A 15,034-nucleotide genomic window follows, 5' to 3' on the forward strand; every position below is an offset into this window, starting at 1 on the left:
CTCTCCTTCATCTCTTATCTTCGTCACTCTCTTTTTTTTCTCTTCTCTCTCTCCATCCCTCTCCGTCTTTCTCTCTCTCTCTCTCTCTCTCTCTCTCTCTCTCTCTCTCTCTCTCTCTCTCTCTCTCTCTCTCTCTCTCTCTCTCTCTCTCTCTCTTTATAACTTCCAATAAAGGGGAAGGCCCATTCGCCGGAACCATCGTTCGATTTTTTAGATGAAAAATGGTTTAAAAAGTGGAAGGATTTTGACAGAGGGCCCTCCCCTGTGCCGAACTTAGATAGAGAGAAAAAGAAAGGCAGGGAGAAGGATGGAGAGAGAGAGACAGAGGAAAGAAAGAGAACATAAAGAAGTCGTCGGCAAGAGTCGGTCAGCAACATGAGAAGAAGGGTATTCTTGGAGTACATTTTTTTTATTTCCCATCTTATGAAATTTTGTGCCCCGCACGTTTGTTAGTTCCCCCCAAAACATCTACCTTCTTTTTACTATTTGAACCCCACTCTTGGCCGTGGAGATACAAACAAGTTACTATCACGCCAGGGTGGGTATTGAAAGACACTCGTACAGATTTCCAAACATCTCCTTAGAACACAGAGTAGGTCAACTACGATCCTCACTCGTTACAACTTAGCCGTCAAAAAGAATGAGTTAGTTAGAAATATAGTTATTTCAGTTATAAAGTTGTTAGCTCTCTTTCTTCAAGACTTTTATTGAAAGATCCTCTCTCTTCTTCTCTATTGTCTTCTTCAATGGCTACCCACTACTCTAATACTAATTTCCTGGTTGTTTTTTTGATCTCTTCTCTCCTAATCACATTCTCCATGGCTGAAACACCACAATCTCAAGAACAACTTCAATGCATTGTTGAAGTTTTAATCAACAATGGGGGTTTCAATTATTGGGCTAAACTTCTCTCTGAAACTTACCCATCATCATTCCCACTCTCTTCTGCAACTCTTTTCATCCCAACTGATGATAACAACCCTCTCTTCAATATCTCATCTTCCAAACTTGATTCATCGATCATGGCTTACCATAGCATCCCACAACTACTCACTTTCTCTCTCCTTGAAACCTTCCAAGTTGGTTCAAGAATCCCAACTCTCTTACCCAACAACACAATTCTTGTCACAAACAACTCAATCTTGAATTTTACGATCGACGATATTGGTATTACTCATCCTGATTTATACAAGAATGAAGCAATTGTGGTTCATGGAATTGGGTCTCTTCTCAATTACTCTGTTTATGGTGGTGAGATTAATATTCTTGATTCTAATGATGGTCAAGATAATGAAGTTCCTACTGGTTATCAGTCACCACCTGTCGAATCCCCTAACGTAGGAGGAATTCATCATAAGAACCCTAAATTGGGTCTTCATAGTTCCAATGGACAAAATGTGAACCCTTATAACAGATCTGTTGTTTTCCTTCTCAATTGTATTCTTGACGTTCTTTTAATAAAATGGTTAAGAGAGAATGTGGATTTTGAGAATCACGTAGGGCTTCACTATTGTTTCACTGTTCTCATGTTCACGAAGTTGCTTTACGTTATGTTCTACTAGTATATGAAGATGAGCAATTAATGTGCTTTGGTCACAACTATGGTTCTGTTGATTTTGTCTAGTTGATTTCGAGGAAGAGATCGGTTTGTTCTTATTTTGGTGCAGTGTGAAATTAGATCTTGTGGATTAAAATCTTGTTCTTTTTTTTTGTTGTTGATTGTAAAAAGAGGAGGTTTATAAATGGGCTTTTGCTCTGATACAATGTAGTAATTGGTTTGGGTCCTGTAATTCACTCATCAATTAAATGTCTCAATAAATGGCTTTCTTTTGTTTGATTTTTTCCTTGTAATCATGTCCTTTCAAAGAGAGAGAGAGAGAGAGAGAGAGAGTTTTTGCATAAGAAGTAAATTTCTTGAAAATATTTATTATCCGTCTCAAATTTTGGGCGAATAAATACCAAAAAATTCATTCCATAAGAACATATTGTCATGAGAAAACATGAGAAATGATATTGTGGATAATGCTTTGGGGGTAGAGATGACAAAATGAACTTGAACTATCATGAATTCCTTAAAAGTAGTCCTTATAAGTTGATTTTCATTTTTGGTTTGTGAGTAGGATTACTACAACATAAGAAGAGAAAAGAAGTTTGTAGGATGAATAGAATTGGAAGCACACTGACCAATAATTAAAACATATTGGGATAAGCTGCTATTATTCCTTCCTTCCGTCATTCGGTTCCTTTGTTTTTATTCATGTTTAGTTCGTCTTTTTTGATTGTTTTCATTTTGGTCCGTCGTACTTAAATCAACAGCCCAGATTTTAGTCTCCCACCTAACCAAGCAGAAATTGAACTCTCTGTGAGTTTTTCTTTCTTCCAGAGCTAGGTTTTCATCTTTCTTCTGTTACATCTCTACAACAAATCAAGTACTAGAGATGGACATAATTAACCACGTTGAGCACAAATCGAGCAGCCGAAGGTTTCAACCCCCACCGAAGCTGCCGAAGGTTACCCAAATCGAGTTCTAGATAGAGAGGTAAGCACAACACCTTATTTCAAATCCAACACATTACTCATCTTGGAAACTTCAAGGTATGAGATCTTAATCTAATTTTTTCGGTTTTTCTTTCTCTAAAATTGTCTTATTACTTTAGGATTTTCAACTTATATTCATGCTTAAAATTGTATGAGATCTTGATCTTATTTTTTCGGTCTATCTATCTTTTACCCACGTCAATCTCTAGATTGCTTTAGAGTTTGATATACAATCTTACCAAGAAAATAACTTATCTCGTCAAATTTTTTTATTTTTTGAGTTTTTCAGGAACTTTTTTCATTACATGCCAAAAACACCATCGGTGTCTTGTGTTGGGATTACGCCTGCAATGGCGTTTTGCATAGCTCTATCTTGGTTTGTAATAATGGCAGATGGAGCTATTTCCTCCATACAAGCAAGTCATGTCGTAAACAACCAAGTGAATGTATTTGTGTCTTTGTTAGACAACAAACTACAAAGCAGAAGAATAGAATATCCATGATGGTTTACTCTGACAAACGGAGCAAAAGGAAGACCATACTTATTTGTTAATTATCTCGTATCAAATGTCACAACATCTCTGAAGTCTTTATAGGCATCTCTACTCCTCTAGTTTGCCCAAAACACACATACACAACAATAGTCGTCTAAGTCCATTCTAAAAATGAAACCATTATTTCTTCTTTGGTGAGCCACAAAATACTCCTGAATCGCCGTACTATCTCCTTCCCCAAGACATAGCACCCTTGCCTTTTGGGTGTAATTTCTAATATCTCTTTCATCAAATGGGACATTTTCATGTCCATCCGCTGCTACAACTTGTTGTCTATAACTTCGACTTCCTGCCATATCATAGATTTCTAGTTGTCTAGCCACAAACGGATTGATCTTCCTATCACATTTATATTGACGGACTTGAAACACAATATTAGTCTCCTGTTTCCTGTTACTATGTAATTTAGCCGCAACTCTAGTTTTGCATCCATTCTTACCATTAGGTTGCGGACCATCTAAATTGGTTTCTTTCGGTTTAAATGCTCCATGTTTACCACATGCTACCGTAACACACTGAAGAATTCCATGAACATTTTGCATCGATGTCTTTTCAACTGGGTATCCTGTTTGTTTGGCATAACTAAGACAATAATCATACAAGTCGTCAACATTATCGAACTCCATCCCAACTGTAGGAAGTTCGAGTTCCGATGATTCCTTCAAAACATATTCTTTTTCCAAACTCATTCTCAAATACCAATGATAAATTACAACTTCCAAACAATAGAAAGATCAGTAACAACCCAACATATTAAAAAAAATCATGCCGATAGAAACCAATATATAGAAAAAAAAAAATCTCGATGACCATCAAAACAGTAGAGTAATATACAAAAAATGTTGATTAAACACCATTAAAAGCTTATTAAGTACCAACAAAACCTTGTCTGCCAATAAATAACAAACAAAACATCTAGCTTAATTAGCACCAATATAGCATCTACCTTAATAAGTTGCAGTAACAAACCAAATTGTTGATTAAACACCATTAAAATCTCAATAAGTAACAAAAAAATTGTTGATTTACCAGTAGAGTAACAAACAAAAATTGGTGTAGTTACCTCTCGGCTGCTCTCTAGAACTTAATTTGGGTAGTTAATCGGTGAGGATGAAGCCAAAGGTTGCGCAATTTAGGTAGTCTGTCGTGATTGAACCCTTATGTTGCATCGATGGATCCTCTTGTGGCCGCTTGGCTCCCTAGCAGTGAAGGCCAAGGAGTGGCTGATGTTCTATTTGGTGATTATGGGTTCACAGGCAAGTTAGCAAGAACTTGGTTAAAATCTGCCGATCAACTACCAATGAACGTCGGGGACTCACATTATGACCCTCTCTTCCCGTTTGGGTTCGGGCTCGAGACTAAGTCCAGAAAGACAAACTAGACAAAGAGATCTTATTCTTTCTGAAGATCCCTCTTTATCTAACCTTTCCACAATTAGTTTAGTACCTCTATTTAAAAAAAATGTCTAAATAATGATCTTGATTCTGGTATAAACCCAGAAACTAACAAACTAATAGTTGAGATATATTTATGTTAATATGACCCTAATATTCATTTGTTTTATCAAGAGAGAGAAAGAGAGATTACTCTACTCGAGAATAAAAATCGTTGATTTCGTTTAGGTCCGGAGTAGGCTTTGAGTTTTTCATTGATCTGCTAGTTTACAAACTTGCGGTTTCAACATCTACGTTGCCTTCTCTATCCAAAAAAGAAACGTAGATTCAAGGGCGGAGGCATTGATGAGACATGGAAATGTCCCATCTGAGTCTCTTAATTTAGACGAGTTAGTCTCTCTAGAGTAGTTACTCTCACGAATTACTCTCTTTTATGTTCAGGTACCTTTTTACAGAGTTACGCGTGCAAAACGGATAAAGTCGGAAAGAATACAGACTAGGGGCATTTTGGTCATTTGTTGAATCTGACTTCTTGGTCAAGATTAGTGTTCGTATGGAAAGTAGACTCCAAGACGAGCCCGTAGGCGAAAACGGAAGTCAAATCGGAGTCCGGATCAATAAAATAGAGAAGGTCAAAGTTCGGGTCAAACTTAGTGGACTAAATGACAAGATGGACACATGGCATGCATCCAGGAAACAATCGCACGAACCAGGAGAGACGCGGGCTACATTTGGGTACGGAAGGATGGCATTCGGGATTTTCTGTGGTCTTTGATTCCATATGATGCGGTCCAAGATAAAGTAGTAACCCGTGAGGATCTAATGGCCGGGTTCATGTACGTGACACGTGTGGACATCTAAAGCAGTGCAGTAACGATCTTCACTCTTCCGCGATACACTGGATCATTTTGATCCCTCCTCACGTGAAAGTTGAGCTGCCATTATTTTCAAACAGTTAGATAGAGAAACCGAGAGAGAGAGAATCAAAACAGATTATCTCCTTCTCTCTCTCGTCTCTATCTAATGCTTATGAAAGCTGTCTCATATAATACCGAGAAAGAGAAACAAATATTCTTGACGGAGGGATTGACCAAGTATGAGATAGAGTGAGAAGAAGATCAGATTTTGGGGGAGAACAGTCAGGGTTTTAGAGAGAGAAAGAGAACCGAGAGATTCGGTTCAATTAGAAATCAAAACAGAAACTTCGGTTGGTTTTCTTTTTCTATAAAAACAGAAGAGCTCGGCTGAAGTGGGGGAATGGGTTATATAGAACAGAACAGAAAAGGAGAAAAGTAGAGAGAGAGAGAAACCGAGAGCTTAACAGTTTAGTTTTTCTTGAATTTTTTATTTTCCTTTTGTTTCCTCTGCATCTTAGTGAGAGAGAAAGAGAGATTACAGAGGAAGAGAGAGAATTAGAGAGAGACAGAGAGATTAATATGAGAGTTATTGTAGAGAGAGAGAGAGAGAAACAGAAACTTGGTTTTAAGAAATTAATTTGATTCTTCGTGATTTTTGATTTCTTTTGTTGTTTTCTACTTCTTAGTGAGAGAGAGGGAGATTACAGAGAAAGAGAAAGAGAGATTACAGAAAGAGTGAGAAAGAAACAGAAAGTTTAGAGAGAGAAAGAAGGTTGAAGAAGATGAGAAAATAAATTTCCCAGAGGGAAACCATTTTCGGGAAGACGAGAAAATCGTTTTCCCAGAGGGTGCGTTTGGCAGATTTCGCGGAAAATCATAAGGAAATCACTTCCTTAGGCTCTGTTTGGTGGGAAAAGCGCAGAAAAGTTAAGTTTCTTTCTTCTTTGTCTTATATTAATTCAAATATTTATCGTTTCTAGCATGAGTAGCTAAATCTTTTATATCTAGGGATTTAGATGAAGTCATAATAATTATTTTCTCGATAAATTTATTAAAGTTTTTACCATTTTAACGATAAAATCTTCCGGGTTTTTAGACCGTTCATGGACTAAAACCTGAGTTATATGAAGAACTCTCTAATTAGATCAAAATTAAATTGTCGTTAGATTTATTAGAAAGACGAATTCGAAAACCCTAGGTTCCCTTTTTCTGAATACCGCCTTATTTCTTTATTTATTTTTTAGTTTTATATTTTATTTTTATTTTACCTCAATCAAACCATTTTTAAATCTCAATAGTTTTAAGGTTAGATTTTAGTTTAACTTAGTCTCTGAGGAACGAACCGGTCTTACCGGAACTATTACTTGACGCCCGTATACTTGTGGGTGGAGACCTTTTAGGGTAACCTTTTAGGCCCATCAGGCATTAAGAGACCACCCCTTGCTGCAGCCATGGGTAGTTATGTTAATTTTTCAAGTGGGAAGGGTTACTTTAGTAAAAGCAGCCAAGGGTCTTTTTTTTTTTTTACTTTGAACCAGGAAGAACGGAAGAACTAGAGAGAGAAAGAGCGTTCTGTACTTCAACCGAGAGGAATCCGAGATAGAGAGAGAGATCAAACCATGAATTGATTAGAGGTATTCATCAGTTTCTCCTTCTCAGCTTCTCTAACATCATCATCTCTCTCTAATGCTTGTATAAATTGAAGATTCAAACTTCAAACTGAAATCTAGGGTTCTTCATAAACAAAAACAAGTAATCAACGAATCTAGGGTTCTTCATAAATATTTGCTTTCATTTTTCCTGCTGATAACTTCATAATATTGATTTCTAACTGTTTGTTATTGAATTTGAGCAATTTGAGATTCTGGAAGAGGTCAGTGAAAGCCCTAGATATTAATATTCTGATTAGTCCAGATCGTTATTTGGTTTTAGAGGAAAAGACAATTTGTTTCATGCATTTTGTGTATTATATGATAGTTGAACTTCATTCATAAGATTAGGAATAGTCCCCAATTTCCTTCTAAAAAAAATCTAGAACTAGTGTTTATATTCCATTATAAATGTCTAGGGGTGGACTTAGGGTTTGAAGCAATCTAATTAAACCCTAAAACAAGAAAGGTCTCACTACATATTCGTAATCTACGTTTCTTTTTTGGAAACGAAAATCACAGAAGTAGGTAACGAAAATCACAGAAGTCCAACCACAACCAACCAATGCTACGAACCTAAGCCTAATATGAACGCAATTCGTACCTTAGAAAAGCTCGGTCCAGTATCATCACTATCTTCTGCAGGCAATGTGCTCAGAAAACAAGGTTATAATGTAAGTAACTTACCATTAAACGAACCTTACTCACATTATGCTATCTGAGTGGTCCTTCACGAAGGCCTGACTCAGATGTGCTGAGCACATAAAAGCCAGCAAAGGTAAAATCAAAATCTTAAAATCTCAAATAAGAACAAAAGAAAATCAATAACATTATTATCTTTTCATATTTTATCTTGAAGTTTTTACGGATATAACAAGCCTTGGTACTTTTAATTACACATTAGCGCTCAAAAGTATGTTCTGATGCCAGTCGGCCCAATGCACGTACTCATGCTCTGATACCAATTGTGACGCCCCGTGTTCCGAACCACGGTTTGCCTGACAGTTTATAAAAGAAACTCGGTATAATACTCACTCAAACCAGTTTCAAGTATAAACCCAATCCAAAACTCTCATCACGGGTTACAAATCAAGAACAAATGCAGCAAAAAATCAAATATAATTTAAACCTTTGAAAATATGTTTGGAAAATGTGTAATCCGAAATAGTTTTCATAAAGAGAAAAACAACTTGAATTCATGTATATGAACAATTCATAGAAGAGACTGAGTTTGGACAAAATCTCCTCTATAAATTGACCACATCAAACTTGAAAAATTTGTCAACATTCTATATGTTTTCATAAACTCCAACCTATCAATAACATCAAATTCAAAGTGATAGCTTGCATACTATTTACATGTGTACAATCACAAACAAGTGAGAGAACGATCCTAACTATTCTAGATGATACATATATAATATTAACGTCGTAATAAAATCGTAAGTTGAAAATATAATAGAAATTGTATTCTTACATAATGCCATCTAAGTAAACTGTGTCACTCTGGGTCACTAATACCTGCAATTGAACAAAAACAAATAGGAATGAGATAACCCGAAGGTCAGCTCAGTAGGATACCTAAACATCCTACCAGCACCACACACATCAACAATTTAATATATCAATAGTTATAAGTGTTACATATATACAGAGATATCAATATGCACACCAAATAAGACAATATAACAAGATAATTTTTCTAGCTTACCAAGATCATGACTGAATACGCCCTCAGTCGGGTTCACCTACTATTCGGCTAGGAAGAGCCGTTCGACCTTTGTTAGTTTGTAGGCAGGTGGCGCCTTATCGAACGTTTGGCTAATGCAGTGTAAACATGGATCCACGTAATACCTCGATAAGAGCTTCCGTAACTCTCCCGTCGTCATCATCGGCCATCGGGCTAGCTTGTGATCTCAACACGCATCGAACAGTAAATCTCACCCAAACAGTGATACGCTTAGCAAACCGTCATACCTGTTTGCCAACCCTCTAACCACCCTTCCTTTCACCTTTACACCTGAAGAGAGTCACCGATTTGAAGCACAAAGACACTGAGTGAAAGCTTCAGTTTATAGAGAGAGGAAAAAAGAGAACAAGAGACACAAAGGAGCATAAAGCTTTGGTTAAGAGAGAAAGGAGCAATAGTGTTCGAGAGAGAGGGAGAGAATGAAATAAGTATAATGGAAAAATATTTTATTTCTCTTGAAAATATAACAAATTCTGTGATGAAGATGGAAAGTTTTGACAAGACTTTTGGGCGAAAAACAGGAGGGATATGTATTTGAGAGTTTTTTTTTGAAGTGGGGATATTTTGGACAGTTTACACAAAGGATTAAAACTATTAAGGGTTAATTCCATTTTGGCCACCTAAAGATGACCAACTCACCAAAATGGCCCCCAAAAGATGACTAGCTTCCAAACTAGCCCCCTAAATTACTTTTTCATCTAATTACCGTCAGACATTAAATTTTTTCTTATCTATTACCAATTTTACCCTTCTGACATTATTCCCCATATTTATAGTCTCCAGATCATTAATCACCATGTTATATTCTTCATTAGTAAATTCTTATTTTCTTTCAACAAATAATTTGTTTCTCCCTATTAATTCTATCCCATCCTCCATTATCTTAACATCTTCCCATTTCCCCCCTTCATTACCATCATCATCTTTGACATATTTTTTTATCTTCTTCATTGTCGTCACCACTACCACTACCACCACCACCACCACCATCATCGTCACCACTACCACCACCACCACCACACCACCACCATCATCATCATTCTTTAATATTTAGTGTGTTCTAAGTCGATTAATATTTTATATTGTCTGGATATATTTTCATCTTTATTATTAATTATGATTGCTATGACTTTTTTTTATTCTCCATACTTTCTTTATCTAGATTAGGTGTTTTTGAAATACCCATTTACTGATGATGGTTGATATTAATGGAGTAGTTGATTTTGAAAAGAGTTTAGTAGATTGATTCCCTTGTTCAAGTTAAAGAAAAGGTGATGGATCTGGTCCAAATAGATATGACCTTGGTGAAACTTGGGAACTTGTTAGGGATGATGATTTATTAACTCCAATACAATGCATTTTGAATTAGGAAATTCTTCATCACACAAAATATAAATGAATGTATCCTCATAATGTACCAAAATAACATATCTTTACTTTTTATTTAACATCTGATCAATCTTCAACCTGCAAGAGTGGTGATTCATGAGAGAATAAAGTTAAAAAAAGTGATTTCGAAAAAAATCTAAAAAGAGAATGTTGAATGTGATGATAATAGAGATGAAGATACAAATATAGAGATGTTGATAAAGAGAGAAGAAGAACTAACTAAAAGTTTTAAAAAAATTATTGTTAAGTGAAAGGTGAAATTTAATATGAAATTTAATGTTCTTGAGACCATAAATATTGGACAAATCAATGTCAGCAGGGTATAATTGGTAATGAAAAAAACAGAAACTAATATTGGACGGTAAAGTAGACGGAAAAGTGATTTAGGAGACTATATTGGAAGTTGGTCATCTTTGGGGGGCTATTTTGGCGAGTTGGTCATCTTTAGGGGGTCAAAATAGAATTAACCCAATTATTCAATACCTATTATATGAGTGGGCATTTGATTGGTAAAAAAGAGACTTCTTTACCATTAGAGAGACTTCTTGACCAGGCTTACTCGTTGACTTTGATTTGTAAAAAAGAGGGAGTGAAGGGGGTGCCTATAGAAACTTGACTCCTCTACATTTTTTCTCTCTAACTTTACCATTCAGCTAAATGTCCCCCTACGAACCATTTCTCGGCACCAGCTGCTACATTGAAACCCTAACTCTCTTCAATAAATATACCACTCCCTCCTTTCATTTTCTTATAGTATTCTTTACCTTCTCTATACCTAAATCTGAAACGTTTTTCTTCTCCCACCTGAACCTCAAATGTCTTACATAAAATTTCTCGAAATTTTCAAGAAGATCATCAACATAAGAGATCAGGTAGTCATGAACTAGCTTTTCGTCTCTTTTTTTTTTTTTTTGAAGTGAACTTTCATAATAATTTTGAGTTTTACTTCAACAAGTTCTTTTCTTTTTTGATATATTAATAATGTTTCTTCTAATAGGATTAGCATGGAGCTGTTCCTGTGTGTTGCTCATCACTAAGTATGATATTCTTTAATTTACTGTTATATGAGGTTTTTAATTTACTGTTGTTGTGTTTTTTTTTATAGGAATAATAAATCATGATGACTTGCCCTCTCAAATTAAGACACAGGTAAGTGACAATGTTATATTGGTACAATGCTAAACCACCTAGGGCTATAACTAGTTTCTTTACGATACTTATCAAAAACGAAAGAAAATGGCAGTCAATTTATAACTAAAATAGACGAGAGCAGTTCGTTTCCTTTCTTTATCTTATTAGATGACATGATTTGTAAAGAGGGAAATTTTAAAAGGCCCCCCGTTTTTGTTAAAAGGCCTCCCCGCTAAAAGCGCCCCTCATTATAACCCATTTGGTTATAGGGCCCCCTCTACAAAAGAGCACCTCCTTCATCAATATTTGACCTAACGGCAAAGTTAACGCCGTTAGGTCAAACTTAACCCAAGACCAGAATAGACCTAAAACCAAATGACCTTCCATTTAATTTCAATTTCATCCCACAGCAACTATCTCCCGCCTTCTCTCTCTCTCTCTCTCTCGTCCTCTCTCTCTCTCGTCCTCTCTCTCTCTCTCTCTCGTCCTCTCTCTCAGCCCATTCCTACAACTTCTCTCACGGTTAGTATATCTCTCTCTCTCTCCTTGTATTTCTCTCTCTCTCCTTGTATCTCTCTTTCTATCCCTGATGATGTCTCAGCTATGGAATAAAAAAAAACCCCTAGGTTTTAGTTTGTTTGATTTTTGAAATTAATGGCTTAATAACTTCAATTGATTGATTTTCAACAAAAGCTAACAACTTTCAGACCTAATTTGTAGTTCATTGCGTCTGGTTGTGGGAGAAAAGAGAGAGAGATAGAAAACCCCCAAATTTTAGAGGGAAACCATTAAATCTAACCTTTACATGATTTTATTTAGTTGTTTTTGATTTGATGATGTGTGTTGTTATCATATTCATGATGTGTGTGATTTTTGTTCAATTTAGGGTTTCGATTCAGGGTTTTAATTATGATATTATTTACTGTGCATATTTTCGGTCGCACCAGACCGTTTTTTTGACATCATACGGCTCGTGGCCACCGTAAATATGCACAGTAGCTACTGTGCATATTTACGGTTGGCACGAACCGTTTTTTTGCCATTTCACGGCTCGTGCCCACCGTAATTTCGCCAGTAGGTCAAATCTTGGTGACTTTATTTATGCTTTCTAATGCCATTTTTTCCAAGTTGTTTGACTTTATTTATATATCCTATTTTACCTTTAGTCATGTCTGAACGTGTCGCACAAACTGTAAGTGCGAGAAAGAGAAAGGATGAGGCTAGGAAGCAGATTGTCGACGGTTCGACGAGTGAAGCAGGTGCGGATCCTTTTCCAGGAGGGCTGACGGACCGTCCGAAATTAAGTGTCCCATATTGGTAATCCAACTTATTTTCATATTTTTTCTTGTTCCAAGTTTACCCTCATTTATTTGACAACTATTCTTGAAGTAATTCAAACATTATAATTTTCATCATAGAAATACATGTAACTTTTCTTGACATAATTAACTTTTCTTAAAGTAATAGAAAGATTACAAAGAAAGACCAACTCTTGTATTGGAAAATGTCAAATATCTTAATTAGCTTAATTAATGCACTATATATTAAAATATCAAAGAAAGGGTATTAATGGAAAAGTAAGGGATTTTGTACGATATATTAGGAATGGGACTCTTAATTTGGGACATCCAAAAAAGGAATAGTGGACTCTTAATTTGGGACAGAGGGAGTAAAAAAAAATTTAGAGAGAGGGAGGAGAAAGAAAAAAAAAATATATATATATATATATATATATATATTATGTTTGAAGGTCGCCGGTCGAAAAATTTACCGGCCAGCGACCCTCGGCGGTGAAGACGATGAGGTGGCGAGAAGATGAGGTGGCAGAGAGAGAAGATGAGATGGAGGAGAGAAGGTGATGACGTGTTAACGGTGTGCTAATGGTAACTGAAAAAAGGGCCATATGAGAATATTTGATAAAGTTAGGGGCTGGGCAGGAAGTTGGTCACAAAGTTAGGGGCTATTTGGGAAATGACCCCCTTTTTCTTATTACGTTAATTACTAGGTATCTCCCGCGCCCTGCGGGCGCGGTCAATCCCGTCGGGCTTACGCCAGTCGTGATTAAAGACCTCCATGGCACACACACAACGAGTCTAAACATTCTCTCGGGTGCATGTAACACGATGTCTATGTAAATCGTCGTCTGACGTCACCCAGACCGAGCCCAAACCTAGACGTGCTAGCACTATATGAAGAAACACATGCACCACAGTGCTAGCATGTCTAGGTTTGGGCTCGGTCTGGGTGACGTCAGACGACGATTTACATAGACATCGTGTTACATGCACCCGAGATAATGTTTAGACTAGTTGTGTGTGTGCCATGGAGGTCTTTAATCACGACTGGCGTAAGCCCGACGGGATTGACCGCGCCCGCAGGGCGTCTTAAGACATTTACAATGGTAATAAAAAAATACATTTACAATGGTAATAAAAAAAGACATTCACAACGCATGGTAACAAAGCAAAAGGAAATTCTAGAGTAAAACTTCATTATAAACAACATTCGTTGTAGCATCTGATTCAGATTCTGGAAGTAACACATTTAATCTGATACTGATAGTGCATCTAGAAAAAGCTACATATAACTGTCCATGACTAAAAACGGGAGTTCGTAAATCAATCCCAACATATTTTACTGACTGCCCTTGAGACTTATTTATTGTCATTCCAAATGCCAACTTTATTGGAAACTGACGTCTTGTGAAATGGATGCCCAAATCAGAAGAGGTTGGTGTGAGTGAAATTCTTGGAATGAAGACTAAGTTGCCAACTTTGTCTCCATTTAAGATTTTAGCTTCAATTACTCGTGTCGCACACCTGACCACCATCAATCTAGTTCCATTACATAGTCCATCTTTTGGAGAAAGGTTTCTTAACAACATAATCGGACAACCCACTTTAACTTCTAAGTTGAATGGTGGGAACCCAGAAGGATTGAGATTATTATGCAACTCTTAGGATAGCGAACTTCCAAGTCATAGTTGTTATCTCCTGTTTCTACCATTTTGTCAGCTGCGAGATAACTCTTTTTTTTCTCCTGGAAGTAAATTTAGAGTCATATCATTGATTGCAGAAACATCTTCATTACGGGCAGATAAAATAGTTCTTTCTATGAAGTAGTCAGGTGTAATAGTTTCAACCACATCCAACCTTGGATAAATGGCATTAATAAGGTCCATCAGACTATTGCATCTGTTAATTGAAGATGGTAGTCTCAAACTTTCTTCTGGGCTTGACCCAACCTACCAAAATAGATGCAAGTTAAGTTGTTCAAAACCTATAAATATTTAAAATAATCCAATTTTAGATAAAAACAAATGATATTTATGTTTTGTTAAAATTTACCTCATGTAAAAAATTCCGAAACATGTGATTTGAAGGATCATCAATCCTTAATCGCATATTCTGAGAAAGAGTAACGACATCAATTGCATTCCAAATAGATGATCTTCTTAATGAGGCCCCCACAATCTGCTCCCTCACCCCTTTTGGTATAACAGGTAGAATCTGTCGAAAATCACCGCCAAGAACAACTGTTATACCACCAAAAGGTCTTGTACTATCACGTACATCTTGGAGTGTACGATTTACAGCTTCCACGTAAAACCGATGTTGCATTGGGACCTCGTCCCATATAATTAATTTCGTTTCTCTAAATAACTCTGCATGTGGAGTCTGCTTACTGACGTTACATATGGAGTCTTCATGTACATCCAAAGGAATACGAAACGCAGAATGAGCCGTTCGACCGCCAACCAATAGTAAAGACG

General features: G+C 36.5%; 1 protein-coding gene and 1 long non-coding RNA gene across 2 annotated transcripts in view; one reads left to right on the forward strand and one right to left on the reverse strand.

Annotated features, from left to right (window-relative positions):
- Positions 1-3,148: 3,148 nt before the first annotated feature.
- On the reverse strand, positions 3,149-3,781 carry LOC147556546 (protein FAR1-RELATED SEQUENCE 6-like). The gene has a single exon (XM_086658657.1). The coding sequence runs from the start codon at positions 3,779-3,781 to the stop codon at positions 3,149-3,151; it is 633 nt and encodes a 210-aa protein (XP_086514783.1).
- A 7,034-nt stretch (positions 3,782-10,815) lies between these two features.
- The window catches only part of LOC147556547 (uncharacterized), a 42,383-nt gene continuing 38,164 nt past the window's right edge, over positions 10,816-15,034 (forward strand). Inside the window, exon 1 of the long non-coding RNA XR_015235455.1 lies at positions 10,816-11,003. This is a non-coding gene — a long non-coding RNA (uncharacterized LOC147556547). The remainder of the gene's footprint in view (positions 11,004-15,034) is intronic.

This window comes from Eschscholzia californica, unplaced genomic scaffold, assembly GCF_041429995.1.
Source record: "Eschscholzia californica isolate CP2 unplaced genomic scaffold, dmEscCali1.0.p SCAF_2, whole genome shotgun sequence".
Classification (NCBI taxonomy): domain Eukaryota; kingdom Viridiplantae; phylum Streptophyta; class Magnoliopsida; order Ranunculales; family Papaveraceae; genus Eschscholzia; species Eschscholzia californica.